Source organism: Sebastes umbrosus, chromosome 14 (genome assembly GCF_015220745.1).
Source record: "Sebastes umbrosus isolate fSebUmb1 chromosome 14, fSebUmb1.pri, whole genome shotgun sequence".
Taxonomy (NCBI): Eukaryota; Metazoa; Chordata; class Actinopteri; order Perciformes; family Sebastidae; genus Sebastes; species Sebastes umbrosus.
This window is the reverse complement of record NC_051282.1, coordinates 14,926,449-14,954,317: the sequence shown is the minus strand read 5'-3', so window position 1 is coordinate 14,954,317 and position 27,869 is coordinate 14,926,449. Positions and strand designations below refer to the sequence as shown.

General features: G+C 40.6%; 2 protein-coding genes across 4 annotated transcripts in view; one reads left to right on the top strand and one right to left on the bottom strand.

The window, feature by feature from the left end:
• The first annotated feature begins 786 nt into the window (after positions 1-786).
• Positions 787-14,324, top strand: LOC119501607 (nuclear distribution protein nudE homolog 1-like). Of its 3 annotated transcripts, none has more exons than XM_037792070.1 (9): positions 787-1,040; positions 3,598-3,737; positions 4,076-4,229; positions 6,877-7,025; positions 7,385-7,521; positions 8,549-8,821; positions 8,932-9,017; positions 9,359-9,518; positions 10,753-14,324. In XM_037792070.1, the coding sequence occupies exons 2-8, from the start codon at positions 3,652-3,654 to the stop codon at positions 9,506-9,508; spliced, it is 1,035 nt and encodes a 344-aa protein (XP_037647998.1). In that variant the 5' UTR covers positions 787-1,040; positions 3,598-3,651; the 3' UTR covers positions 9,509-9,518; positions 10,753-14,324. The 3 variants fall into 3 exon arrangements, with proteins under 3 accessions (XP_037647998.1, XP_037647997.1, XP_037647996.1); XM_037792069.1 differs by having other exon boundaries at positions 791-1,005; positions 9,359-9,504; XM_037792068.1 differs by having other exon boundaries at positions 794-1,040; positions 9,359-9,504.
• A 250-nt stretch (positions 14,325-14,574) lies between these two features.
• The window catches only part of LOC119501606 (myosin-11-like), a 36,726-nt gene continuing 23,431 nt past the window's right edge, over positions 14,575-27,869 (bottom strand). Inside the window, exons 26-43 of the mRNA XM_037792067.1 lie at positions 27,688-27,811; positions 27,068-27,239; positions 25,436-25,648; positions 24,498-24,642; positions 24,091-24,297; positions 23,708-23,812; positions 22,352-22,504; positions 21,963-22,211; positions 21,547-21,759; positions 21,251-21,463; positions 20,705-20,866; positions 19,956-20,084; positions 19,661-19,749; positions 19,195-19,318; positions 18,901-19,109; positions 18,441-18,549; positions 18,151-18,323; positions 14,575-17,096 (exon numbers count right to left, since the gene is read on the bottom strand). Of these exons, the coding sequence (XP_037647995.1) occupies positions 16,859-17,096; positions 18,151-18,323; positions 18,441-18,549; positions 18,901-19,109; positions 19,195-19,318; positions 19,661-19,749; positions 19,956-20,084; positions 20,705-20,866; positions 21,251-21,463; positions 21,547-21,759; positions 21,963-22,211; positions 22,352-22,504; positions 23,708-23,812; positions 24,091-24,297; positions 24,498-24,642; positions 25,436-25,648; positions 27,068-27,239; positions 27,688-27,811 (3,027 nt within the window). The 3' untranslated portion in view covers positions 14,575-16,858. The remainder of the gene's footprint in view (positions 17,097-18,150; positions 18,324-18,440; positions 18,550-18,900; positions 19,110-19,194; positions 19,319-19,660; positions 19,750-19,955; positions 20,085-20,704; positions 20,867-21,250; positions 21,464-21,546; positions 21,760-21,962; positions 22,212-22,351; positions 22,505-23,707; positions 23,813-24,090; positions 24,298-24,497; positions 24,643-25,435; positions 25,649-27,067; positions 27,240-27,687; positions 27,812-27,869) is intronic.

Below are 27,869 nucleotides of genomic sequence, written 5' to 3'. Positions count from 1 at the left end.
CCGTCACTTCACAAGACACGGGAAACCTCTGTTGGTCTGGAGGAGCTGCAGCAGTTATTTCTGCACAAACGTCCACTGTACATTCACTAGATATTCTCAGAGCTACGAAGTCTTCTGCAGTGTGTAGTGAGCGCGCATGCACGTAAGAGTGGAGAGTGAGAGCGCGCGCGGTGTGTGAGTGAAGACAAGCAGGCAGCGGAGCAGAGACTCCGGCCCTGGAGACCAAAGCTACGGTCTCCCTTGTGTCTTCTGGTCGTGGTCGGAGGGCTGGAGCAGGAACTCCAGTAGCTTAGTCTATGAGTGCACTGTGTACATTATTATCTGGACACATAATAACACATTAATTAACTAACCACTACTCCAAAATGTACCATTTTATCCCGTTATATATTAATATCATATTTCCGACAGTACCTGAAGGCATCACCGGCCTCCTGGTAATCCATCACAACGTCTAGACTGAAGACGCCTCTGACACTGATATCACTCCTCTGATTGGTCAAGGATCCTAATCCCGCCTACAAACATTTGATTGACAGACAGTCCGACTAATAGGAACAGGCAACAAGGCTGACATCTAACGAGTTGACACTGTTTAGCAAGACAGGCTTCACTAGATATAACTTTGCAGTTTTGGTGTTTCCGTGTAGTTTGTGTTGGAGTCTTGTCTGAACAGCGTAGCCACACGCGAGCGCGCATGGGACACCGACCCGGTAGATTTATACGTGTAAAAAGTTACAAACAGCCCCTTTAAAGAAAGAAAAAAAAAAAGAAAAAACGGCTCTCGGACGGGAGCCGGCTCTTTGAACCGGCTCGTTCGCAACCGACACATCACTATTGTATTGTTCGACGTCTTCCCAAGACAGAAGCAACTTTGTGGTTTCTAACTCCCGAGAAACTACTTTAATAGTTTTATTTTTACTGGATCTGCTTTAGATTTAACAAACAAACGTTGGTCGGTAGCTTTACCAGCACACGAAGAGGATTTAGAAGAAGAATAAAGTGGTGAATATTGCGTCTAACGGAGCTAACTGTTGATCGTAAGTTACAGCTGTGTTGTGTTTGTGTCAGCTGGGATTTAAATGGTTAAACTCCGTTAGCTCAACTAGCTCACTTATTTATATGTACAAGATGAGGACATTCTTCTAATTTTCTTATGCTGTGTTGTCTGAGCTTTTGTTGTTAATAGTTTGACCTAATGACCTGGGATGTTTATAAAGTCAGGTGTTACTAATGAGGGTTATAAACTACCCGTTATCTAATGTCTGCTCTAGGTTCCTGTTTTTAGTTTCTAGCTGCTTCGACCAGACTCCGTTTAAATATTGCATATAATTTATTTCAACAGTGGTTTGCATTATATTTTTATCTAATTTGACTTACATTGAAGATGTCTTATAAATCATTAGAATCTATTGTTCAATTCGGCATACATGCAGTATTAAAAAAAACATACAATATAGCTAGATTTAAACTTATTAGCTTGTTTTTCCCGTTGTCTTGTTGGTGACGTCTGCTCTAGGTTCCTGTTTTTAGTTCCACCGCTACAGCTGCTTTGACCAGACTCCGTTTAAATATTGTATATAATTTATTTCAACAGTGTTTTGCTTTATATTTTTATCGAATTTGACTTACATTAAAGATCTCTTATAAATCAATATAATCTATTATTCAATTCGGCATACATGCAGTATTAAAAAAACATATAATAAGATAAGATAAGATAAGATAAAACTTTATTAATCGAGTCAATTCTTTTGCCAGAGATTGCTCAAAAATAAAACAAAATTACAACAAGTTCAAGTGTATAAAATAAAAAAGTATTATTTCTAGTACCAGTGCCTAATAGAATAACAATTAAGTAAGATACATTTAGTAAAATGAGTAAATAAGATAAGATAAGTCAAATAAAAAAGGTAAAATAAGCTTAAAAAACAGAAAAATAAGTAATATTGCACATGTTGGACATTAATATTGCACACAATGAACAGTGATATTGCACATGAGAATGTAAAAAGTAGTTTTATTTACCATTTGCACCTAATATAAGTACATTGGAAGTCTGAGCAGTTAACACCGAGTCAGCTTTAAGAAAAGAAAAAAGGTAGAAAAGGCACAATGTAATTACAGTACAAAATAAGTAGCACATTCAACTCAACACAATAAATAAATAAATTATTAAATATAAAGCGCCCTCAGTGTAGTCAATAAATAAACTAAACTACCCTCTGCATAGGAACAATACCCCCACAATACAAATATATATATATACAGTATAAATGCTCCATGACCATGTTAAAAGAACTTGTAACTCTCATAAAAATATTAAAGAAAATAAATAATTAATATATTTCAGAGAATTACACAGTGGAAGGCAGCATATTGCACAGCATTACAGTTCAGGTGTACTGTGTGTCAATAATGGTATGGAGGTGAGGTGTGGGTTATTTGTGTCCCTCTTTAATGTCCTTTTTATTTTTATTTTTTGTATTTAACCTTTATTTAACCAGGTAGTACTCATTGAGATTAAGAATCTCTTTTGCAAGAGAGAACTGGCCAAGACAGCAGCATTTAAACATACATTACATTTTCAGATGTAAACATTAAACAAATGCAAAATAAATACATAGCATAATATCATACAAAACACATTTGCCACAAGTCTTATTGTAACTGGGAAGAAGCTGTAGTGAAACCAGAGGTGCTCTGTGAGTGGAGATGCTCTCTGGCCTTTGGTGCCTCAGGTTGTATCCTGATTCCCTCCACCTGAACAGAGAGTGAGCTGGGTGGTGTCTTCCTATGTAAGAACACCATCCACACTATGGATTGCTTGCTGCTGTGACAACCAACATTTTAGAAATTGATATTTCATCTGAAACATAGTGCTACTTGATGGATCACTTATGTGCCGATTTAATGTGAAAGTGCTGATGAATCGTCTGAAATCATGTTCTATAATAATTAACGATTTCCCATTAAAGGTCCCATATTGTAAAAAAGTGAGATTTTCATGTCTTTTACATTATAAAACAGGGTTAAGTGCTTTATAAATACTGTTAAACTATCAAAATGCTCAATATACGGAGAAATACACACACAGCCCGTATTCAGAAACTGTGCATTTGAAACAAGCCGTCAGGATTTCTGTCCATTTGTGATGTCACAAATATACAATATTTAGACCATTACACGGTTTTAAACGTAAACATTCTAAATGTGTCCCAGTTTATTTCCTGTTGCAGTGTATGTAAATAACATCACCTGACAGGAAGTAAACATGGACCCAAACTGTTGCCTAGCAACGCAATTCCGTTGTAATTCCGTTGCAATCGCATTGAAATGCACTAAAATGGAGCATTTCAGACAGAGGGTAAATACAGGTATATTCAGGCTGACAGTATGAGGAAAATAACGTGTTTTTTGAACATTACAGCATGTAAACATGTTCTAGTAGACACACAAAATACAAGTATGAACCTGAAAATGAGCATGATATGGGACCATTAAGCGGTGTATATTTTAAAATAAATTGTCCAATTTCTAAACAGAAATTCTACCGTGCAGAACTTTTCTGATTGCCTTGTTTTAATGGATTTACAGACCAGTGTAGGTGCGTGACAGGAGACTTAGCTCTCCACCTGGGCTGGGTTGGAGATGGGGGATCCGGAGCCTGCAGAGTTTGGGTCCCTGGAGGAAGAGCTGCAGTACTGGAAGGAGCAGGCTACCAGCAACCAACAGAGGTGTGTCTTCCATGTTTATGTTGTTTTTAATAGACCTCACAGACCATCACTACTGCCTCCCTCAGTTCATCAAATTAAAAGATGTAAAAGTGCTCTATATCATGATATGAGAATACATTTCTTGGCTACCTGTGTTGTCTTTTCCTGGATGATCCAAGTGTTTTGCACCTTTTAGCTGACCTTATTGATGACCATGTTTTATGCTGCAGAAGTCCTGAAAGATGAAAACCCCAAAATCCAAACTAATAAGCCAAATTGAATAATAGCTTAATGGTTTGCTGCGATAATGTCCAAAGGTAACAAACATATGGCTTACATTCTGCGTATTATGTGTGCAGTGCGGAGGAAGCCCAGGAGGAACTGCAGGAGTTTCAGCAGATGAGTCGGGACTATGAGGTGGAGCTGGAGATGGAGCTGAAACAGTGTGAGGCCCGAAACCGAGAGCTTCTCTCCGCCAACAACCGCATCAGCACGGAGCTGGAAAACTACAAGGTACAGAGGACATTATCAGTTATCAGATACTAACAAAAAGATTCAACATCCCAACTTGAGAACCAAGACACGACCACTGAAGGCTTTGAGAAGCATCTGCAATATGACTCATTGCCTCAACATGTTTTTTTATAGCCAACACTGAAACATGAAGCTGCTGTATCAGGGATGTCCAGGTCATTTTAATAACATTCAACCGTTTAAAGTGGATTTGATTGGGGATTTCCATAATCATCAGCTGATAGCAAGTGGAGTTTTATGGCTCCCATTGTCTGTGCTGAATAGCCTTCACTGGTGCTCACACTTTCACAGAGGATTGATTCAGGGCAAAAAAAGGCAGCTGATGACTCTCGCTTGGTCTGTGTCTGGAGGGGATGGCAGTACTTCCCATAAGAACTATCCCAGTCATGTCGCAGTTCACTCACCACCCTTTTAAAAAATGTATTAGTTTATCCTTTTGCTGAGATCACAAGAGATATAGAGTGCTATACAGGGATGAGTCCTAAAACCTAGAAATGAGTTATCATTTTAGCCTTTCCTGTTGCCTCGTCTGGAAGTCAATGGGGCGATGCTAACTTCGTGGTTGGACTACAAAAGTCCGTCATCCCTGGAGCGCTCTATGTGCAGGGACAGTGGCTCAGTTAAAAAAAAAACCAACTTTAACAAAAGACACAGATACTGGTTTCTACATATTTTCATTTTCATAAAGCCTTGTTTACGCTCTGTGCTGTGTCCCCGGTGCAAGGCTGTGCAGGCTGAAAGTGAGGTCATTGCACCATGTGTTGGCACACTGGCGCCACAGGCCATCGTAACACGTGGTTGTGCACCACCTAGTTAAGCCTTTTTGCAGTAGCTCGTTGGTCAGAGAGGAATGCCATCTGTGGACGCCTCCACCACAATGTCTTGTGTAAGCATAAACAAACCTTAATGATTCAGCTGCTTTGAAGCAACTTAATATAAAGAAGCCACATGTCTAGGACCCTAGTTTTTCTTGTTTAATACTCACTGTTTTACCATTTTAATTAAGTTTAAATCATTTTAATAATTAAACTGTGCTGAATGCCTGTTTACCCTACAATACGTGTTATGGGCCAGTCTAATGTCAATAACATGCTATTTCTATTTGGTTTTCTTGCATCTCTCTCTCTCCCTCTCAGGAGTCGTTGAGACCTTTAGCGGTTCTGTCGTCCTCCACTGTACAAACAGGGAGGCAGTTTGCAAAGGTTGAGTTTCGGGGTGTCAAAGTTAATGCAATAATAACGCTTTAACGCAAATTTGTCACTAATTTCTTTTACGCATTAATGCAACTTGCGATTTTTAAGGTTGTTGCGGGCTCAGTTTTAAAGCTAGACTGAAGATACTGGTATCATAGTCAAGTCAGCACACTGACACACTGACAGCTGTTGTCCCCTGTTAGGCTTGAGTTTGCCATGTTATGATTTGAGCATATTTTTTATGCTAATTGCAGTACCTGGGAGGGTTTCTGGCAGGGTCTGAAATTAGCACCACATGCCACCCGCCAAATGCGGGTTAATTGTTGGCAGTGGCGGGTGAAAACATCAGGACATCCGCCACTTTGGCAGGCAGGGAAAACGCTAGTGATGGGAATAGAGAGCCGTAATTTTTCGATTCCTTGATATCTCGTGCCTCCGTGACTATCGATTCCTCTTATTGGTGCTTTCCGACAGTTACTCATGCACAACGACGCATACGCACGCTGTATCATGTTTCAGTTTGTTTGGGACTGCAGACATGGTGGAGAGAAAAAAAAGCACTCAAAAGGCATGACGCTGCTAACAACAAATCTGTCTTGAAATCAGCAGGAGGAGAGTTAGTTAACGTTACCTGTTAGCAGCCGGTGGGCAGCACAGTCCTGCTTGGTTAAATAACGAAGTTACTAACGTTAACGGAGGTGCCATTGAGTTATTATTATGAGACGTTCACGCTCTGCTCAGCAAAATGACTATTGACTACGTTATCATGATGTGTTCAAATGTAATCTCGTAAAATTAAGTTTTTGGCGAGAAACTTGAATAAATCCAGTTGTTTGAAGGAGATGTTTTCACACTAATATAAAATAGATATTAGAGACGGAATTATGACCTGTTTAACTCCCTAACAATTTACCAAGATTTTTTTAATCAAAGCATATATTTAAATAATCATAATCATTTGAATTGTGTGTTTTTATGCAAATAACCACTATAGATGACAATAACAAATTAAAGTACAGTACAGTGTACAGTACCCTCCCTCCTCCCAAAAATAGGGCTCTCCCAGAAGCTACGGTGTAATTCAAACTCTGGAATTTACCATAAAAGTAAAATATATTGAACAATGAATGACATCAGATCTAAATTTGACTTGAGCTTGACATGTTGTCTGTCACCAGCTGTGACCCTCACACTCACACGGCCTCTTGGGAGCTCAGTTCACACCAATATTTCCTATTTTAGACAAATAATGTGTATAAATATTCTAATATTCTGTCGATGCTGCTAAGCTAGTCATATAAAACACATGATGTCTGTGCACCAAAGTATGTTTGTATGTATTTAGACAAGTAAATGTATCATGGTATCAAATAAACCTTTAGGAGTTATGCTTTGAAGCTTTCATAATCGGTCTCCTCCTGACTCTTCTCCAGGAGAAGTATGAGACGCAGCACTCGGAGGCCCACCGGCAGATCTCCAGCCTGGAGGGAGACCTGGCTGAGACCACCGCCGTCAGAGACCAGCTTCACAAATACATCAGAGAGCTGGAGCAGGCCAACGATGACCTGGAGAGGACCAAGAGGTCAGAGGACACTTCAGGAAGTTGAAGGAAAATTCTTTGATTGTACAAGTCTACTAAAGATTAAACCAATTTTAGTCATGTTTGCAAACCTAAAAAGAGGTAAAAGAAAATATAAATGAATCAGGCCGTTTCACAAACCTTACGAAAGTGCTTCAATACAAATGTATTACTAACAGTGTAGTTGTTTAAGAGAGGGAAAAAGACAGAATCAGATTGGTTTTGTATCTGCTGATATAAGGTTGTGGTATCGGACATGAAAAATTGGTATTGATCCATCCCTACTAACAACGCCTTTGGCTGCCTTCGTCGGTTACCTGACACTCCGCTCCACTAACAGTGTTGCTCTGTGTGTGTTTCAGGGCGACCATCATGTCGCTGGAGGACTTTGAGCAGAGGATGAACCATGTCATAGAGAGGAACGCCTTCCTGGAGAGCGAGCTGGACGAGAAGGAGAACCTGCTGGAGTCTTTCCAGAGGCTGAAGGACGAGGCCAGAGGTAGAGAGCTCTGAGTGATCTGCTGTCGGCTAAAACTAGTTTTACAAACTTGTGCTAAGTTTTGGAGCTGATTTCATGTTCATTTTTTGTTTTCCTTTCCTGAAAACAGTCATAATAAATACAAATATTGTAACATATTTAAGTTATATAAGAACAATAAGAGGAAACAAGTGGATGTGTCCAAAGTGAAAATTAAATATGTCTGGAAGAAAAGGAGGTTAAAGGAGCACATTGAAGTCATTTCAGTCAAAATCTTATAGATATTTTGTATCTTCATTTCTTTCTAGGACTGTCAATCGATTAAAATAGTTAATCGTGATTAATCGTCAATGGGTCGCACATTTTTTAACTGTTCAAAATATATCTTAAAGGGAGATTTGTCAAGTATTTAATACTCTCATCAACATGGGAGTGGCCAATATGCTTGCTTTATGCAAATGTATGTATAGATTTATTATTGGAAATCAATTACCAACACAAAACAATGACATATATTCCAGAAACCCTCACAGGAACTGCATTTAGCATAAAAAATATGCTCAAATCATAACATGGCAAACTCAAACCCAACAGGCAACAACAGCTGTCAGTGTGTCAGTGTGCTGACTTGACTATGACTTGCCCCAAACTGCATGTGATTATCATAAAGTGGGCATGTCTGTAAAGCGGAGACTCGTGGGTACCCATAGAACCCATTTTCATTCACATATCTGGAGGTCAGAGGTCAAGGGACCCCTTTGAAAATGGCCAGTTTTTCCTCGCCAAAATTTGAGTAATTTTGTAGCGTTATTTAACCTCCTTTTTGACACGCTAGTATGCCATGGTTGGTACCAATGGATTCCTAAGGTTTTTTTAGTTTCATATGATGCCAGTATTTTCACTCTAGCTTTAAAACTGAGCTACAACCTAAAAATTGCAAGTTGCGTTAATGCATTAACACGTTGTTCATCATTTTAAAGTCTGTTTCACGTCTGTAACTGTTATTTTTATATGTGTGTGTGTGTGTGTGTGTGTGTGTGTGTGTCAGACCTGAGACAGGAGCTTGCGGTGCAGCAGAAACAGCAGGTACAGGACAGGAAGCCGTCCCTCAGCAGTGCAATCAAAGATCCTTCCTCCTCCTCCTCCTCCTCCTCCTCCTCCTCAGCCTCGGCTGGTCTGCCCACCCCGCCCCTCACCCCACCGGACAAACGAACGGAGGACAAAACCACGTCTTCGTCCTCTCACCAGCCCGTCCCCTCCGCCACCACACCGTCCAGACCTCCGGAGTCCTTCAGCACCCCCCCGCCCTCCGTCAGCAGAGGTCGGCTCATGTGTTGTTGTTGTTGGGACAATTATATGATGAGGATTCACTGATGTTTATCATTAGAAACTTAGATTTCTCTTCATTCATCGGATGGTTTGTTTCTGCAGGTGAAAGCCTCTCGGCGACTCCTCTCACCACGTCGGCGAGAATCTCGGCTCTGAACATCGTCGGAGAGCTGCTGAGGAAAGTCGGGGTGAGAAGAAGCACACTTGTGACTTTTGACCCAGAACTTTCTATCAGCTGCTGACTTCTCATCATGTGACGCTGCAGGCTGCTTCTGGCTTCAAATGCAAACTAATCCTCCTCTGGAGCTGGAGAGTTTATAGATTTTAACATAATGTACAGACGAGCACAAATCAACACTTGTTCTTCCTAAATAGATGTGACCATTTCCTCAGCGTTTTTATAATACTAATATAATAAAACGGAAAGATACTCACCATATAACATCAATTCTAAACATCACAGTGATGGTCTTGTATGAAGCTGAATGTTTATGGAAGAACTTGAACTTGTTTCCTGCGCTGCTTGTAGAACCTGGAGTCCAAGCTGGCGTCGTGTCGGGAGTACGTCCAGGAGCAGACAGTAGGCCGCAGAGGCCACGCTGGTGGACAGGGGGCGCCGTCGGGCCAGAACAACTCCTCAGAGACCCATCCTACCAACGGCCTCTACAACAAGGGGTGAGACGATGCAGGTCAATATTCAGACTAGTAAAGTCATCAAATAATGTTGTATTACCAGTTATTGGTTCGTAAAAGGGAGAAAATAGTGCAAAAATAATCCAGCTGTGATGAAAAATCACAAATGTCACTATAAGAGGCTTTAAAATGATGTTGTTGTTTCCGTTTTTTATGTGCTAGTCGGTGTCTTCTGAAAGCACCAGTGATGGAAGAAGTATTCAGATCTTTTACTTCAGTAAAAGTAGCAATAACGTACTGTAGAAGTACATTCAAAAGTCTACTTAAGTAAAAGCACAGAAGTATTGGCAACAAAATGTATTTAAGAATTAAAAGTACAAGTTGATGTTTTAATATGTAAGCAGCATTTTAATGTTGTAGCTCGCCAAAGTTTGCGATTTTAGCTACTGTAAATACCAGGCTTTTATTTGAAGCAGGCTTATATTAGAGACAGGATGTTGTTTCTAATTCCCTCTGTTTGATAAATACTGTATATTTGGTTGTATTTTAGTATGAAGCCTCTTTGTTTTCTGATCCTCTCCCATTTGCATGGTTGAATTTTTCTCTCTGCATTATGCTGTTAATACAAACTCGACACTTGTATTCATTTCAAATTAGTGGCCATACCACCAACTCAACACATGCACCTGTAAACCACTGCCGTGGTAATATCTCAAGATTAACAACCATTAACAGGGGAATAACGGCTCATTATTAGAGAACTTTTATCTGAGAATTTACGGTAGATTACATACTGTTGTGTAGTTATTCCTCGACAATGTATACTTTAAAACAGCACTAGGTTTTCTGTGTAAACTCTTAATCTAACTGTCTAGCTAGTCGCCCAAAGTCTCATTTGATTGGAGGAATTTTTCTAAACGCCCCAGAGTGCAGGATGAGTCATCAAACATTTGAAACCGTTTACAGGAAGAGAAAAGACAGAAATATTGATCAGATTTTGATGTAAAAATACTTTGATACTGATTTTTTGACACATATTTAGCATATAACAAGAGATCAATGAACAATGAACACAGGGACACAGGATTCAAATTGGGAAAATGTAATTTTCATTTTATTTAATTTTTTTATTTTAAGTACTGTACTTGAGTAAACGTATTTAGTGACTCTCCACCACTGGAATGTACCAGCCAAATATTGTCCCATCACTATTTGGTCAATATTTTTCGTTGGTTTGAAGGTTGTAAGCATCTAAACTTACATTGTGAAGTGTCTGTTGTGTTTTTAAAGGCTGGTGAAGAGGATAGACTTCGGAGCGTCACCCAAGCTGCTGCTGTGAAAGTGAAGACGTCCTCCACCTCGATCCCGAACCTTCCTCTGAGCTGCTCGTGCCTCCCCGTCCCTGCAGCCTGGATGTAAACGGTACTGTGTTGGTTAGCAGAACGTGGACCTCTCTCACTCTGAGCTGCAGTGATGCACATGGACGGATATGTTTTCTATGGATACTTTAGGATCCGGTCTGTTACCAGCTCAAGTCTACACAGTCTGAGTTTTTGTTTGTTTGTTTATTAGCAGGACTTTCTTTTTGGCACTTAGCTTGAACTAACTTCCTGGACTTGTGCTGCATGTCACCACCTCACCTCCTTTATTTTTCGTTTGTGTCTTTTTTTTGTGTGTTAAGACTGAACACGAAGCGACTTTTAGAGGCAGCGTGACTTCGTACCGTCAATGAAAAGACTTCAGAGGATGCAGGTTCTCGTCGAGGTGGTTGAGCTCAGCAGAAAGCTGTAGTACTCCAATACATGACAGGGTTTCCCTCACTGTACGCTAGCGGGGGATGAATTTACAGAAGGAAAGCGCACAAGTGTACGGAGAGAAAATGGCCCCACTTGTCATTTCATCTCGATTACATTTAATACTCATGTACATTTAGCCACACATACTGTATGCATCTCTTGTGGTCGACTCTACTCCGGTCCAGAAGGAGTCGGTAATGCAACATGTTCTCATCTTAACCCGTCACAAACCGCCGCTTGGTGTCACTTTAGGATTGGGCAACAAAACCACTTAGTTAGGTTTAGGAAAAAACAGCATGGTTGGGATTAAAACTATTATATTTGTGCAGTGAAAATTAATGAATGAATCATATTTATGAACTAGGAGACAAAAGTCTTATCGTCTTCATGGAGTCCCGAGGTGGATTTCACTCCGTCTCCAAGGCTTCGTGGATGCATTTACACCTTGCTTTTTGATATCTATGACGTATGAAGTGACTTAAGTGTAAACAGGGTCGATCAGTGTGGAGGAAAATAAGAAACTTAACAGGAACTCTGGTTGTTTCTGACATCGGTCTGAGCTGTAGCGTACGTGCACACATGTGAAGTTAAACATCTGTACCGTCACGTTTGTCTGCTAAAAGACTTCAGTGGTCAAACCTGCACAATTAAACCAAAGTGAGAATTTACTTTATGTTTAGTTTGAACACACCTTGAACACTGGAAGGGCACTTTTATCTACAGGAGAGAGAGAAAGGAGGCGGTTTTTGAGAATGTCTTTAAATTACTACTTTTGAAATGTTAGGACAACACAGTCCATCTTGTCCTCATAAAACTACATGTGATGGTCTGATTTAATACAATACGCCTCCGCAGCTGCATTTTGTTGAATGAGAGGTTGGCAAAAAAAACGAATCCCAGAGAGAATGGAAATAATAGTCGATTCAAACACACATTGTAGTCCTGTAGTTAATTAGTTATAGAAAGACATGGACTTGGTATCTGTGTTGTTGCTCATAATTATCTTCAGGGTTTATTTGAAGCGTGGAATTTAGATTTCCTGCTACTGGAGTCAGGAAACTGCTGACCTGGAAGGAGCTTTCAAAAGCATCCCTCTGCAGGCCTTCGGGTTTTAATGAACTGTGTTTTTTATTACCATGAAAAAGTCAAATTACTTATTAAAAGCATAATGTTTTGTGGGGAAAAAAAGAAAGTTTTGAATGCAGATCTTACTTAACAACATCTAGTGGCCATCAGTGGTTCTGCATCTTAAAGCTGCCTAAATGAATATGTTGTTGTATCAATAATTAATGAAATGTAATAATGAAGAGATTTATTACAGTCACGATTTCTGCCGCTCCATGTAGCTTTTTTAGCCTCATTTATCTCCGACTAGTTCTGGTTGTACGGCTCATTCAGCTGTCAAGAAAACTAATTTTCTTCTTTTCTGAATAAGAACATTTTCTTTGCTTTCCCTCCTTGTATGATTGAGATTAGCGTTAGAGGAAGCATCACTTCTATGTTGTTGAACTCCTTGTTAACCTGTTAAATGTCCGTGATGGAAGCAGAATTACAACTAGAATTGAACTTTGCAGCTTTTTCCCCCGTTTGCAGTGAGGTTGTCTTTAGGGCTGTCCGATCTGTTACTTTATATTTACCTGACACCGCTGCCCAGCGCACACTCAAAGTTACTCAAAGCTATAGATAAGATAAAACTTATGTCATCACGACAGAAACTACATGGTAAAAATAATTTACAAATTATTCAAAATAATATACATAGCAGCGTATATACAGTATTGATTAAATATGAATCTTTAAGAACAGCTTTAGGTTATTAAATTTGGCACACTTTATTTTTCCTAAGTTTTCTGATCCAAATACTTGAGATCCTGGTTTAGCAGTTTATTTATCTGATATGAGTGAACGTTTAACAGGCAGAATGTACATTTACTACTCTTACTTTTATTAGAGAAGATTTGTAAGGTGGACAAAAGTGTGCAGTACAGTGAAGTTGTTGTTTGATGGGGTTTATTTGACCCCTGGACATCCCTAGTTGTCATGTTGGTCAGTTTAAAGGTACAATGAGTTGGATTTTCATCATCACTTATGAACCACTAGAAGTGTGTGGTGGTGTCTGTATCTGCAGAGACCCTGCAGCCCTCTGCCTTTATTTTATTATGTTGCTGTGTTCGGGACGTTTCTGAATCCTAACCTCAAAAAAAACCCGTAAGAGGAAGCTGGCGCGGAAAAAACTTAATAAAATAACAAAGGTCTTTCCAAAACAAGAGTGAATCTGGGGTTGGCTTTCACCCGCTGAGAAGGAGGGGCCAACTTTGAATAATGACAAATCCTACTCATTGTGCTTTTAACCGTCTTTAACACTTCATTCTCCGCCGTTATTTTCTGGTGAAATTTACTGTGGATATTCATGATCCCCTGAGGATGCTCGCTCACACCACCTGACCTTTCCATCAGGCCAAAAACTAGCTAGACAATATCAAAATATAGTGATTTTAACCTTTCCTTTAGCGCCACGCTCAGGACAAACTTTACACTTCCACTATTGATAAGGCTCTAATAGAAATTCATCAGTATGTTGTATGTGAACATTGACTTTGTTGAGATGAGTAGAGGAGGCACCTTGTGGACTGAATCCCTCTACAGAGCTCTACTGTACTTCTGTCTCTCCAGGAGTGAAATAGGAAACGTCTTCTGTTAGAGAGGAGACATGAATACTTCAGTGAAGGCTACTTGTGTTTTATGTTAAAAAGGAAAAGTATGTAATAGGTTGTTTGACTTGTAGTGATATATATATATACTGTACCTCTACTGTAGAGTCACTAATGTAGGCTGTAGGTTCAGATGCTTGAGTGTGTAGTTAAGCTGCTCAGGGCAGACTGGACGTTTCCTGTGAAGATCAAAGACGTGGAACATAATTTGAGTTTTTGTTGTTGCCTTATGTGACTCTATAAGAGTACTTACTGTACATGCTCACATACAAAGACCTGTTCTGCTCTTTGTTCACCTCCAGTGCTGCTTATGTTTCTGAAAAAGCAATAAAACTTGAAATTTAAAAAAAAAAAAGTCTTGATTTTATTTCTTCTAGAAAGCAGAAGTGAGGCGACACGTGTTTGAGGATTTAGTAGCAGTTTAATAGCACTTCAGAAAGTCCTGCATCACAGCAGTCATTGTTTTATTATAGTTCTATATTATATTGTGTATCTGTGAGGTTTAAATCACACCGCCTAATCTCAAGAATGAATACACAACAGTTTGATTACAAATATAGTTTTACATTCAGTTTCCAAATAAACAGATTTTCTCTAAAATATTCCAAAAACATTTGCTGAGGAAGTGCAGAAAGTGAGTGAGGTTTTGAGAATGAGGCGCAGTTTGTGCCTCTCACGAGCGAAGCGTAAATCTCTTGAGTTTTGAGAAAAAGGTCGTTTAACAAAACTTCCCGCTGTTCCGCAGGTATTTATTTAATCCTTTCATTTAAATATTTCATCCGCTGCATGATTAAAAAAGATGTTTAACCTGGCTCAATTTTTACAACATGAATCAAAATTTAAAAATGTATTAATCACAATATATTGATATACTGTATATTGACGTTTCTTTACGATATTTAAAATTTTCATACAAACTAATATTTTGCTTTTGTTTTAGAAAAAGGACAGATGTCATTTCTGGCGATCCAGACAAAAAAATACAGTCGCAACTTGAGAAACAGGTTAAAAATCTTTTTTATTGTGCCACATAAGGAATATTTTTCTCATCTTAATGTTAAGAAAAGTTTAGTTAAATTTAGTTAAATGACCGGTAATTTATTTTTTTTAAACAGTCACTTAGCTCTGTGACTTGAAATTGAAACTTGCAAAAAAAAGGCTTTATTTAATGTGAATTCTTTAAACTACCTGGAATATAAATAAATCTAAATATATTAAATTCACATAAATTATATGTTATATTAATCCACAAACATTGAAAATAATGATTACTTCTTTTTCTTGACTTCACTTCACAAAACCTTTTTAGCTCTTGTAAAATTAAGCTGGGATCAGATTCCAGATCTGCGTTTTATTTTGTATTATTTTATTTGGATTATTTTGTGTTTGTTTCACTTTGTAAACTTTAAGGAGTTCACATCTATTCACATTCATACCTCCGTTTTTGTGCTCACTGCATTATTGTTTTCTTAAATAATTAGATTTATTTCCCCCAAATAAAGTTGAACAATTTGGAATCCAGCAGATTTTAGTAGGATCTACTTTATGTCAAAGGCACATTATGTGATAAAAATCACCGCTGGCTTTAGAAAGAACTTAGTTGTGAAAGATTTAAAATTAAAAATAAAACGTTTGACTGGATTTCAGACCTGCATTTGTCCTTACAATTTAATTTTAGGCTCACTTGTTTAGGCATTTCAAGTGGGCCTGCTGAACTGTGTTTTGTTTTGTGTTTTTTTAAATAAGTTAATTAATATTTGTGAAATGGAGATGGCGAGCAGTACATAATAAAGCTAGAAAGACGAGGGAGGGACTTATGGAACGGAGGAAAGTTTGGTTAGTTAGCGACGAGTTTAACTGATGGAAAACCAGATTGAAGCTGCAAATATATCCTGCCAACAATTCAATAAATTCATAATAAAACTATCCACTGATAATTAAAACTAAAGCAGAGTCGTGATAATGTCATGTGACTGTTGGAGCATTTCAACGCTTAGATGGACATGAAAGTGAAACTTTAAATCCCAGAGTGCATTGAGCTTTGTCGATTTTGGATAAATTACTTTTAGAATTTGGATAAATTCAGCAGCTTTTCTAAAACGTTTTGCTTGTTTGTCCTGAGTCTTCTGCATAGCAGCAGCCGCTGAGGCTCATGGGTACTCTAGTATTTGGAGCAATTTGATGACCATCACATGATCATGGAGTAAAGAAAAACATTATTGTATTTTAGAGAGCCACAACTACAGACTTTTTAGATTATTGGAGATTGTTTAAACTTGCAGATTTGTATTCTTATCATAGATTATTATTGTAACTGTAGATTATTTCCTGGAATATTTTTAAAATTATTTTGTTGATAAAATGTCAGAAAGTAGTGAAGAATGCCCAGCATAATATCCCAAAAGCCCAAACTGACGTCTTCAAAATGCTTATTTTATCTGATCAACAATGCAGAACTCAAATATATTCAGTTTACCATCAAATATGACAACAGAAAACATCAAATCTTCATATTTGAGAAGCTGGAACCAACAAACATTCGTCACAAATCGATTCTCAATATGGTTGCCAATTACTTTTACGGAAGTCTAAAATATTGTTTAATGAACAAATATAAAAATGTATGATCAGAATGACGTGTTGGCATTAGTGTGGTAGGGATAGTGTTACTTTTTAACATCAAATAGCTTGTTAGAAATTATTATTGGGACTTTATGGCTTTCTTTTTTACCCCAGTTAATCACTTCAACATGAATGTTGACCTATGGTGTTAAAATATCTACGAGACTCCTTCACGTTACTGTTAAAGGAAACTGTCAAATAACTTAAATTAAAAGAGTGAAAATATTCGTGGACGGGTTTGACCCATGTTACTTGGGTCAAACCCGTCTACTCGTCGTCGTAGTCGTCGCTGCGGTCGTCCATAGGTGGAGATGGAGACCGAGAAGGAGGCTCTTCCTCCCGCAGCTCCATTGAGTTCTCCTTGATGGTGCTCCTTCGGCTGATGCTCCCTCCCAGCCCCAAGCTCCTCATGCTGCTGCTGCTGCTGCTGCTGCTGCCGAGACCAACGCCACCGCTGCTGCTGCGGGGGCTGGGGCTGCTGAACATCGCCTCCCCGCCGCCACGCCTGGGAACACCCGACACATCAGGAGGAAGAGAAAGAGGAGGAAGAGGAGGGTCAGAAGGAGGTGAAGGATAGTTGCAAAGCGAGTTTTTTTTTTTTTTTTTTTTAAGTTGAAGCCCCTGAAATGTTGCAGCAGGTGTAAACTGGAGGGATAAGGAGAGCGATGGAGAAATCGAAGTTAAAAAGACCGCTGCGGAAGCTTTGAGGACAGATCAGTGGTATCTGAGGACAGGTGTGAAACAGGACATGAGAGGAGGAAGAGGACATTTAAAACTTTAACACTTTAATTACAAGGAATTAGGATATATTAATTTTTTTATCATTGCAAAACCATCATGTTCACTACTATAGGTGGAACTGGATGTTTCTATAGTTTTAAATTAAACAGGTGAATGGGAACCATTGATTTTTGCCAGTGGTATCTATAATTTCATCGTACTATCTGAACATGATCCCATTTTATTGTTCCAGACCAAGCAAACAGTGAGCATCGTTTTAGCTAAACTTTGCCCTCTGCACTACCTGTACGTGTCCAAGGCCTATGGAAGGAGGCTGGGACAGGGTGGACACGGGTCTTGGGATATGGGGTAAAACACATGCTTAGTGTAACAGAAGCTGCGGTTGTGCATTGCGATTGGCTCAATTTCGGCGAGTGCAGACGAGATTTTACTGCGCATGTGTGGTGCCCAAAGACGTGACGCGTTCATGAAGCGTGACCCAGCCTCCTTCCATAGGCCTTGCACGTGTCTTGCCACTGGCTATCCCATCATGCACCTTGTGTGGGATTTGTCACTTCTCATAAAAGGCTACTTACTGAAGAAATCAATACTTTGACACAAAAACGGTCTGCCAGAGTCCGACATCTGAACTGCGGCCATAGCAACGGTCTGTTATACATAGCAAAGGTCTGTTATACATAGCAAGGGTCTGTTATACTGAAATTCCAGACTGCAGAAGGCAGTGATTGACCAATCAGAATTGAGTATTCAAAACAGCCGTGTAATAAAGTAGTATATAGTGTTTTCTCTCTGTCCCAGAGTTGGTGACCCCTCTGTACCTCAGTTTGCTCCTGAGTGACGCCATGTCTCTGCTGAGAGTGTCGTTGGCCTCGGTCGCCTCCTCCAGCTCCCTCTGCAGTTTCCTGCGGGATGCTGCGACGCGTTGAGCCTCTTCCTCCGCCTCCTCCAGCTGGTGCTTCAGTTGCTTCACCCGCACGTTGCCCTTCTCGGCCTGAACAAACAGCACAGAAGCTTTATTTCCAGGTACAGTATATGGCTGAAAGCATTATAAGTGACTGAAATCTTGTATCTTTATATATCTAACTGCTAACATGATCACCAGAGTTACCTGGTCTTTGTACTGCTGTGCCTGCTTCCTCTCATCCTCCATCTGGATGCTTAAATCCTTCAGTTTCTTCTCTTTCTGACGGAGGTTCTTGGCGTTGCCCTGACGCTCTCTACACAACATAATCAACACAATATCACCATCATATCACTTATAACAGTAACAATAATAAACTTTATTTAACCAGGATAATCCCATTGAGATTTTGAATCTCATTTCCAAAGGAGTCCTGGCTAAAATGGCAGCATAAAAAAGTTTTACACAATCAGCACATAAAAACACAAATAACAGACTAAAAGAAATAAAACAGCAAAAACTTAAAAACAACATAAGAAGTGAGAAGTGATTTAATCCTTACGTGTTTTCTCACTGTGTTTCAGTGCAGTTTATTTTCATTATTTATGTCTCTTTGGTTAAATGTTAGTTGGAATTACACATTTCATTTCCCATCATGCACCAGTACCTGCTCTCTATCTCCAGCTGCTCCTCCACCTGTCTCAGTTTGGCTTCGAGGGCGGCGATGGAGGACTTGAGTTTGGAGCGGCCCTGGCCCTCGATCTCCTGCAGTTTGGCCTTCAGGTCTCGGTTCTGTCTCTCCAGCTGCTGCCTGGATCCCTCCCTGCTCTGAGAGGTGCAGCGCTCTGCTGCCAGCTCTGCACCCATCTGATCCACCTACACAACACAAAGAAAAGAGTCAGGGAGGAAACACACCACTTAGAGCCCAGGCTAGTCCTCACTAAACCCTATCTAGACCTACCAGCTGCTGGCTCTTCCTCAGCCGGTCGTTGAGGCTCTCCACGTTGGCCTGCTCTTCCTCAAGCTCCTCCTCCAGCTGGCTGATCTTAGTGTCCAGACGACGCTTCTCATCAGACAGCAGTGATCTGAACACAAAGAGGAGGATAAATAGATGAGAAAAAGGCTTTTTATAGGCTTTTTCACTCACAAGAATATATATATTTCTGAGGGGAAAAATAGATTGCAAATTTGAAAGAAACATTTGAAGAAAATTAAAGGGATAGTTTGAATGTTTTGAAGTGTGGTTGTATGAGGTACTTCTTCATCAGTCTGTTTTGCAACAGCAAAACATGTTAAATTTAACTCTACTAACAATTTTAGAAAAATCCAAAATAGATGCATTTATTTAATCTTCTTAAATTCTTGAACAAAAATGTTTTGTTTAAGCTTCTTTTTGTTTATATGGGTTAATAACACAAGACACCCACTTTCCGGAGGAGTTACTGGCCAGCTCTTCAGACAGCTCGTCTCTTTCCGTCTCTACCTGCTTACGAGCTCTCTCAGCTGCTGCCAACATCTGGACAGACAGACAGGAAGTTGATGGTGGTATAAAGAAGGTAAGAAACACAAATAAAACATCATGTTATCCCTCCTTAATTTATAAACTGTCATTTTTCATGATATTTGAAAATGTCGCCCTGCAGAATAAAACCTAAATATGTTCATATCAGACTTGATGGGAAAGAACAAGCTTTCATTTTGAAGCTGCACCAGAGGCCTCACCTCGTGCAGCTGGATGAGGTCGGCCTCCATGGCCTTCGATCTGCGCTCAGACTCCCTGGCTGAGGTGAGGACCTCCTTCTGGGCCGCACGCGAGTCCTCCAGGTCCCTCTGGAGATCCTTCGCCTGGCCCTGTGAGGAGAGCATAAGAGGTTGATTCAGATTGACTGACTTCCTGTAGAGCTCAACAGGAACGCCCACGTAGTTCATTGGTTTACGTAAAACAAGAACACCCAGTAGCTGCTGACTTCTTATTTTGCCCAGTAACTTCATTGTCCTGTTCATGTCAGTCAAATCAGTGGCTATGCATTCGGTTTTAAGTATGATTTAACTCACTTTTTGTCACATTTTTAAGTCATTTTACCATTATATGTGACTTTGATTAAACAAGTGGGACAAACTAAGCTGACTAATTGCTTAGTGTAACATTAATATAGGTAATTTGTAACAATTCAATCTTAATAAAGCTAGCTTCTAGCAAGAAATGTAATCTAATAATGTAATGATGCTGGTAGAGAAACGTTAATTCTCTTTTTGTAGCTACATAGCACGATTTTAAAGGAAGGAGCTGCTTCGGATACTGGAGACAGATCTCGGGTATGGCTGTCCTTTTTGCCAAAGGCTAGGTACCTATGCAGAAATTCACAATATCAAAATATGTGTGCTTGAACTGCAACCATGAACCTCCATATGTCCTCACAGCTACACCAGATAACTATTGTCTCACTGTCGTCTATCGCTTTTGAGCTGACCTGGATCTTTCGGAGCTGCTTGACTGCTTCATCACGCCCCCTGCTGGTGGCCTCCAGCTGGTCCTCCATGTCCTTCAGCTCCCCCTCCAGCTTCTTCTTGCTGCCCGACGCTTGACCTCGCTGCTTCCTCTCCTCCTCCAGCTCCCCCTCCAGCTCACGCACCTGACGGAGAGACATTTTGTTTTACGCTTTATTGTAGTTTGATTTATTCTATTTTATAGCAACATGTGGGTGAGTAGAGAGCACACACACTGACACCAAACCACAAATTAATTTAAATGGACAAATATGTTGATCCCATGTGGATGTTTATAAAATGAAAGAAGATCCAACTGAGATTAAAAAAGTTTAGTCACAACTCACTCAGAATCTCATCTGCTGTCTGCTAAATGTTAATTTCCTCATTAAGAGAGAATCTGCACAAGTTAAAATCTAACCAAAACAAGTTGTTTGGACAAAACAGAGAACAGGAGGTAATAAGGAATCATGAAACTTCCCCTCCTGCAGCCTGATCAGATCTTACATTAGCGACAGGTTGTACTCCACCTGTTTGATCAGCTGCTTCCTCTTCTCCTCGCCCATCTCATCGCGGGCGTGTAGCTCCCTCTCATGCTGAGCTCTGAGGGCCTGACTGTTGACCTCCAGACGCAGCTTGGCGTCCTCAGCGACCTGCAGCTCGTCCTCCAGCTCATCCATCTGCGTTCTCATCTCGTCCACGATGGCCTCCAGGCCACGCTTGGCTTTGTCCAGGTCGTGGACCTGACGGAGGATGGAGAGAAGATCAGAAACGATGTCTATAATTAAAGAAAATGATTCATTCACGTTCAGACATTTCCTCTTACACTCCTTCCCACGTCGTCCTTGGAGCTGATGAGGTCCTCCATCTCAGCTCGGAGGATCTTCATGATCTTCTCTGCGTCCTCCAGAGCGTCCTGGTTCTCCTCCAGCGCTCTGGCCAGAGCTAAGACCCGCGTCTCCTTCTCCCTTGCCTCGGCCTCTGCTCGATCACGCTCCTCTGCAAACTTACAGGACACAGCGCGCTCCTCTGCCAGCATCTGACGGACACGAGGACAAAGGAGATCACGGCAGGTTAGAGTGAATGTAAAATGAACAGAAATCTGCACTGAGACAAGTTTTATGTATTTTTTATTTATGTATTTTTGGAGTATTTTAAACGTCTCTCCATGCAAATGACGGGGGACAAAACCCACAGTACTCCCTCTGAGCTAATAAGTATCTTCCACAGTGGCAGTCAGACCTGATCAAACTTCTTCTGCTTCTTCTCCAGGTTGGAGACGAGCTGCCGCTGGCCATCCAGGTCCATGAGGACATCCTCCAGCTCCTGCTGCATCCGGCTCCGGCTCTTATCCAGCTTGTCGTAGGCTGACGCCTTCTCCTCGTACTCGCCGTTGGCCGCCTCCAGCTCGCGCTGTAGACGCTTCTTCCCCTCCTCCAGCATCTCCACCGTCCCTGACGTCTCGTCCAGCTTCTTCTTGTAGTCGGACAGCTGACAGAAGGTGAAACGGTGAGAGCTTAGAGGAGTTTTGTTTTGCAATCTTATTACACTATTTTCTTTAGCTGTAACACCACTGATTTTGTCTCATGACTTGAACAGTTCAGACTTCATATCTGTCTGAAGTTACTGACCTGCATGTTGAGGCTGGAGACCTGCCTTTCCACGGCTCGCTTGGTCTCCGTCTCCTCCTCCAGCTGCTCCATCAGGCCATTCCTGTCATCCTCCATCTGACGCAGACGTCCAGACAGATTCAGCTTCTGACGGGTCTCCTCTGACAGCAGCTCCTGGAGGAGAAGGACGAGGAGACGGGGGACATGAGGAGAAAGGTGTCAGTTGACGGTCTACCATCTTGGTCCAGACTGAAATACCTCAAAAAAATTGTGAAACTTTGTACAGACATTCATGTTCCCCAGAAGATGAACCCCACTGACTTTGGTGATCCTCTCTGACTTTCCTCTGACACAAGGTTCACATTTGTGGTTCAGAGTGAAATATCTTGACAACTATTGGATTGACTGCCATGAAATTGTGACAAATATTCAAGGTTCCTAAACAATAAGATCTGATGAGTTTGATGCACCATCAGTGGGTCAAAGTTTTCACTTATTCAGTGAAATAGCTCAACATCTACGTGATGGATCGACACCAAATTTTGCACAGACATTCATTGTTTCCAGAAGATATATACCCACAACTTTGGTGAGTCGCTGACTTTTTCTTTAGAGTCGTTTGTTATTACAATTTCTATTACTATTTTTATTATAACTATTGGATGGATTGTCATGTTATTTAGTACACATTCATAGTCCCCAGAGGAAATCAGTATGATCCCTTGACCTTTCATCAAGCGCCATCATCAGGTCAAAATTTTGTCCAATACTTTGGTTTATTAAAACTAATGACATTCCCAGTAAAACGTCCACCTACAAAGTGCCGTACAAAAGGAAAACAAATATAATTTTATTGTCATATTCTACTGAAATGGCCTGTGTTGAACAATAACATTTATAAATATAATAAGAGCTTTCAGTCCAAAATGGCGGCTACGGCTGCTGTCAAAAAAACACCAGAGTTTCGTCTCTTTGCTTCTATACTCTTTGCTTTACGGTGTTAGCCAACGTGAGTTGCCGGATCTTGCTGGAGTGTGATGCTGAGACAGAGAATGTCATGAACAAAGTTAATTTTCTCCTGATTTGTCAGTTTGAAAAATATCATTTTAGTGTCAGAATGTGTTGAAGATACGCGGCTTGTGAAACATTGGTCCAATATTTACTTTGGTGATTATGGGGCGAAAGAATCGGTCATAATCTGTGTTCTTGTTCACTTCTCCCATCAGAGTTAATAGACTCAGGACCTGCCGCTAGTCTCCTAAAAGTGGCAAAACCCACGTGACACAGATACAGGAAACTGACTCTCGGTGCACCGTCTCCTTTCTGAACCGTCTCTGCTACAACTTTATAAACTGGCGTATATATCTGTGGTGTCACCTGTGCGTCCTGGAACTGGGAGGACAGACTGGAGACGTCTTTGCTCAGCTTGATGTTCTTTCCCTCTGCCTCGTTCAACAGACTCGTCACACTGTCCAGCTCCATCTGGTGGAGACGAGGAGAAAGAAAAGAAGAGAGAAGCAAAGAAAGAGACAGAAGAAAGGTGAACGTTGAAGTCCCGAATATGTAGTTTTGTCCTTCACTCTCTTCTCTCACACTATACAGTATTCTAGCAGTGGATAAATCAGGATCAACTGCTGGTTGGAACTGTTATCTGTTGATTTATTGTTCAGTTTTCAGTTGGCTTCTGGATACATCAGTATATGATACACTGTTTATTCATGGCGTTTCCGTGTTAATTCATTAGTATGTTTAGGACTCACATTCGTCTTGGAGACTCGCTCCCCGAGCTCGGTCCTCTGCCGCTCGCTCTCGTTGAAGCGCGAGTGCAGATCGTTCAGCTGACCCTCCACCTTCTTCTTCTTGTGCTCCACGTCCTGTTTGGCGCTGGCGAGGGATCGCAGGTCGGCGCTCATGTCTGCAGACTCTTTCTCCAGAGCCTGCTTGGCTTTCTCCAGACCACCTCTCACCTTGACGGAGAGACGGGATGCTAAGTGAGTGACTAAGTAGGATTTTTCATGAAGGACTTTTACTTGTAATTGAGTATTTTTAAATTGCTGTATTGGTACTTTACTTAAGTAAAGTAAAAGTAAACTTCTTCCACCACTGTGTACAGTGTATGTATATGTAATACAATTTGGGTGAACTGTGTGTCTTTATGTGTGTGTACCCTCTTGGCCTGCTCCAGCTGCTCATTGAGCTCCTCCACAGCCTGGCTGTGTTTCTGTCTCAGGTCCTGGAACTGGGCCTCGTGGCCCCGCGCCTCGTCCTCCATGGCTTTCTTCAGCATGGTCACTTCCTGCTCACGCTTCGCCCTGTCAGTCACATATAAACACATGACATCACCGTGTCACATCCAACAGTAACACGGCCGAGAGGTTTAAAAACGTCTACTTTTATGCAGATGACACTGTTATTTACTGTGACATTTACAGTCTGTTTTTAACATTGTTCAACAGACTCAATTATTTAAGATTTGTTCTGAATGCAGAATGTTTTCTTTGCTGTTTACAAATTCAAAGGAAAAAAAAGACCTTCCACCTGAGATTGAGCCATCATCTGTGTACAAATATCTTCTTTCAACCCCCATGTTATTCAACTGGTGAAAAAACGGAAGCTTTGGCTTTATACGTACCAGTCTAGGATGTTTCAGATTATTTAATTAATCTTAAAAGTCCTGTGCTGATATGTATAAAGCCGTTCTAAGTTATCTTTTGGTCATTAATGTCAAGAAGGTCAAGAATTATGTCATTTAGTTATTTTTCTTAGAATTGAGAAAAAGTGCTGCGCATAAACATAAATGTATTAAGACTTGGTCTCAAATCCCAAATTATCTCTCCTAAATCAGTTAGAAGTGAGCAGCAGAGGCAACAGCTACACAGTTTATATATATTGTATATATATATATGATGAGTTGATATGACTTTGTTAAACAATACTTTTAGGTTCTTTATTCAAAGTCCTTTTTATACTAAGATGTTTTTGATTCATTAGTCTAAATTAGGGATCATTTCTTAGTATTTTTACACCTACCAGCCCTACTTTTTTGTTGAGCCAAAGATTGCAGCTTGTTTCTGTACCTCACAGTGAATTAGTTTCTATACAGACCGTAGCTCTCCCTGGGCGGCGGTGGTATCCAGGCTGTCCTCCAGCTCGGTGCGGAGAGCGTTCAGCTCCTCTCCGAGATCCCGCCGAGCCGCCTCCACCTTCCCCCTGGCCGCCCTCTCGGCCTCCAAGTCCTCCTGCAGCTCTGAGCACAGAACCTCCAACTCCCGAACCCGCTTCACCGCCGCCCCGCGCTGATTGCACTCTTCCTCCAAGCTGTGGACACAAAAGAGGTTCTGATTTAGTTTCTAATATCTTCACATCTGACTCTATGAGTTCTAGTAGTTTCATTCTGGTCTGAGTGGAAACGTCTTAGCTACCACAAATCATACTGTGGACATGTGCTCTGTACTTTTTCTTGTACATTTTTTGGTAGTGTTGTTGAGTTTTAGCAACTTTGGGGTAGCTTTTCTAGTTGACACATTTTTAAAGGGACTCTTGTACTTTGTCGATGTATTTTATTCCTATCACCCTGAAGAAGCCTTTCAAACAGACTGTGAAGCTTTATTTTACAGGACCCACATCTTAATCCTAATATGCTTGAAATGAACTGTATCATACACATGTCATCTGAAGGTCAAAGTGTTTATGCCTGGTCTGAAATTGTCAGATATAGCTCATTCTATCGTGGGGTGGGGATTTTTTTAGGTGCTGTTTTACTTCTAGCACCTCCTTCAACATAAATTATCAGCTTTGTACACAAGATAACTAATGATCAGATTTCCATGAAATTTGCTGTGGATATTCCCCAGAGGCTGAACCTGACTGTTTTTGGTGATCCTGTAGCTTTTCCAGTACTATAACTATAGACTGTATATAAGAAGTGGACGTAGTCACCATGATGTCACTCATTGGTTTGTGGACTGCCGTTGTGAAGCCTTGAGTTTGGCTTTTTGGCCGTCGCCTTATTGATTTTTGTCCGTCGCCATCTTAGTTTCTAGCCGTCACCTTCTTGGATTTTGGCCACCAGAAGTGCAACCAGAAGTGACGAACAACTGTAACGCTGAATAAGTCATTTTTAGGCGACCAAAATGTTTCAATTAACTTTCATGAACCGAAAACACACTGTGAAAGGTTTAAAGTTGTAAGACAAAAACACGGACAACTCCCAGACTGGACAACGCCGTGGTAGCGACCTGTCAATCACAAGGTAGCCACGCCCTAAAGCATACCCTGCTTTATTGTCTATTTGACTCTAAATGGGACCATAATTTACTAAATGAACATCATGCTGTATTGAAGAAGACTTGAAACTAGCGATTGAGACCATAAACTCATGTTTACAATGTTTACTGAGGTAATAAATCAAGTGTGAAGTAGGCTCATTTTCTCATAGACTTCTATACAATCTGACTTATTTTTGCAACCAGAGGAGTCGCCCCCTGCTGGCTATTAGAAAGAATGCAAGTTTAAGTCACTTCTGCATTGGCTTCACTTTTCAGAACTGGAAGTTGCCGCTTGAATGTTAAAATCAAACACCTGCTCTTGGACACAACATAATACATAATTTAAAAGGGAGATGGCCGCCCCTTTTGATCTTAATGGCTCTGTGACCTTTCCTGTAGCGCCACTTTGAGGATAAACTTCTTTTTAGCTCCACTGCTGTTTATTCTGTTGTGAACATCGTCTGCTTACCGGGCCTGTGTGGCCTGGAGCTCCTCTTCCTTGGCGGCCAGTTGGGCTCGGAGTTCGTCTAGTTGGGCGAGCAGGTCGGCGTGCTGCTCCTGGAGGTCGCCCAGCTCCGCCTCCACCTTCCTCTTAGCCTTCTCCATGTCCAGACGACCCTTCTCCTCCTTCTTCATACGCACTGCAGAAGAAAGAAGCGTGTGAACAGACCTCTTCATAAACAATCATTTTACATTTTTGGGGAAACCAATTATTAAGCTCATTTGAAAACTCCAAAGTCCTGTTAGTTCCTGCAACTAATAACAAAGACCGCTTTTACAATGAATCAGCAGTGGAGCACTTGAGAAGAACTTATTGGAAACATTAACTATTTGGCATCCTAGAATATTAATTACGTTCTCAGCCATGTACAATATTTTTAATCCATTTTTTTTTTATTTACCATTTTATTATTTATAAAGGAGGTCAAAGAGTTCTTAGACTGGATTTGTCTTTCTACAACTCTAAAGGCTGTAAAAGGCACAGGTACATTTTGAATAGATAAAAAATGTGTAATTAATTTGTGATTAATCACGATTAAATCTTTTTATTGATTGACAGCCCCTATCTTGAGTATTTTGGTGACTGACACTCTATGTCTGAGATCATGGACTCGTGTTTGGCCTTGAGTTTGGTCAGATTCTTGGACTTCTCTTCCTCCTCTGCCAGGTTAGAGCTCATGTCAGCCATCCTCTCCTCCAGAAGCTTTCGCTCCTGTGAAGATAAGAGATCAAATGAGTTCACTGTGTGTTAAACACCCACAACACCACAG

What these genes read in the sequence shown, in the direction of transcription:
- LOC119501607 (XM_037792069.1), top strand. Translation starts at nt 3,652, where the DNA reads ATGGGGGATCCGGAGCCTGCAGAGTTTGGGTCCCTGGAGGAAGAGCTG. An exon ending in CGGAGCTGGAAAACTACAAG is followed by an intron (nt 4,230 to 6,876) that starts GTACAGAGGACA and finishes ACTCTTCTCCAG; the next exon opens with GAGAAGTATGAGACGCAGCA. An exon ending in AGCTGCTGAGGAAAGTCGGG is followed by an intron (nt 9,018 to 9,358) that starts GTGAGAAGAAGC and finishes CGCTGCTTGTAG; the next exon opens with AACCTGGAGTCCAAGCTGGC.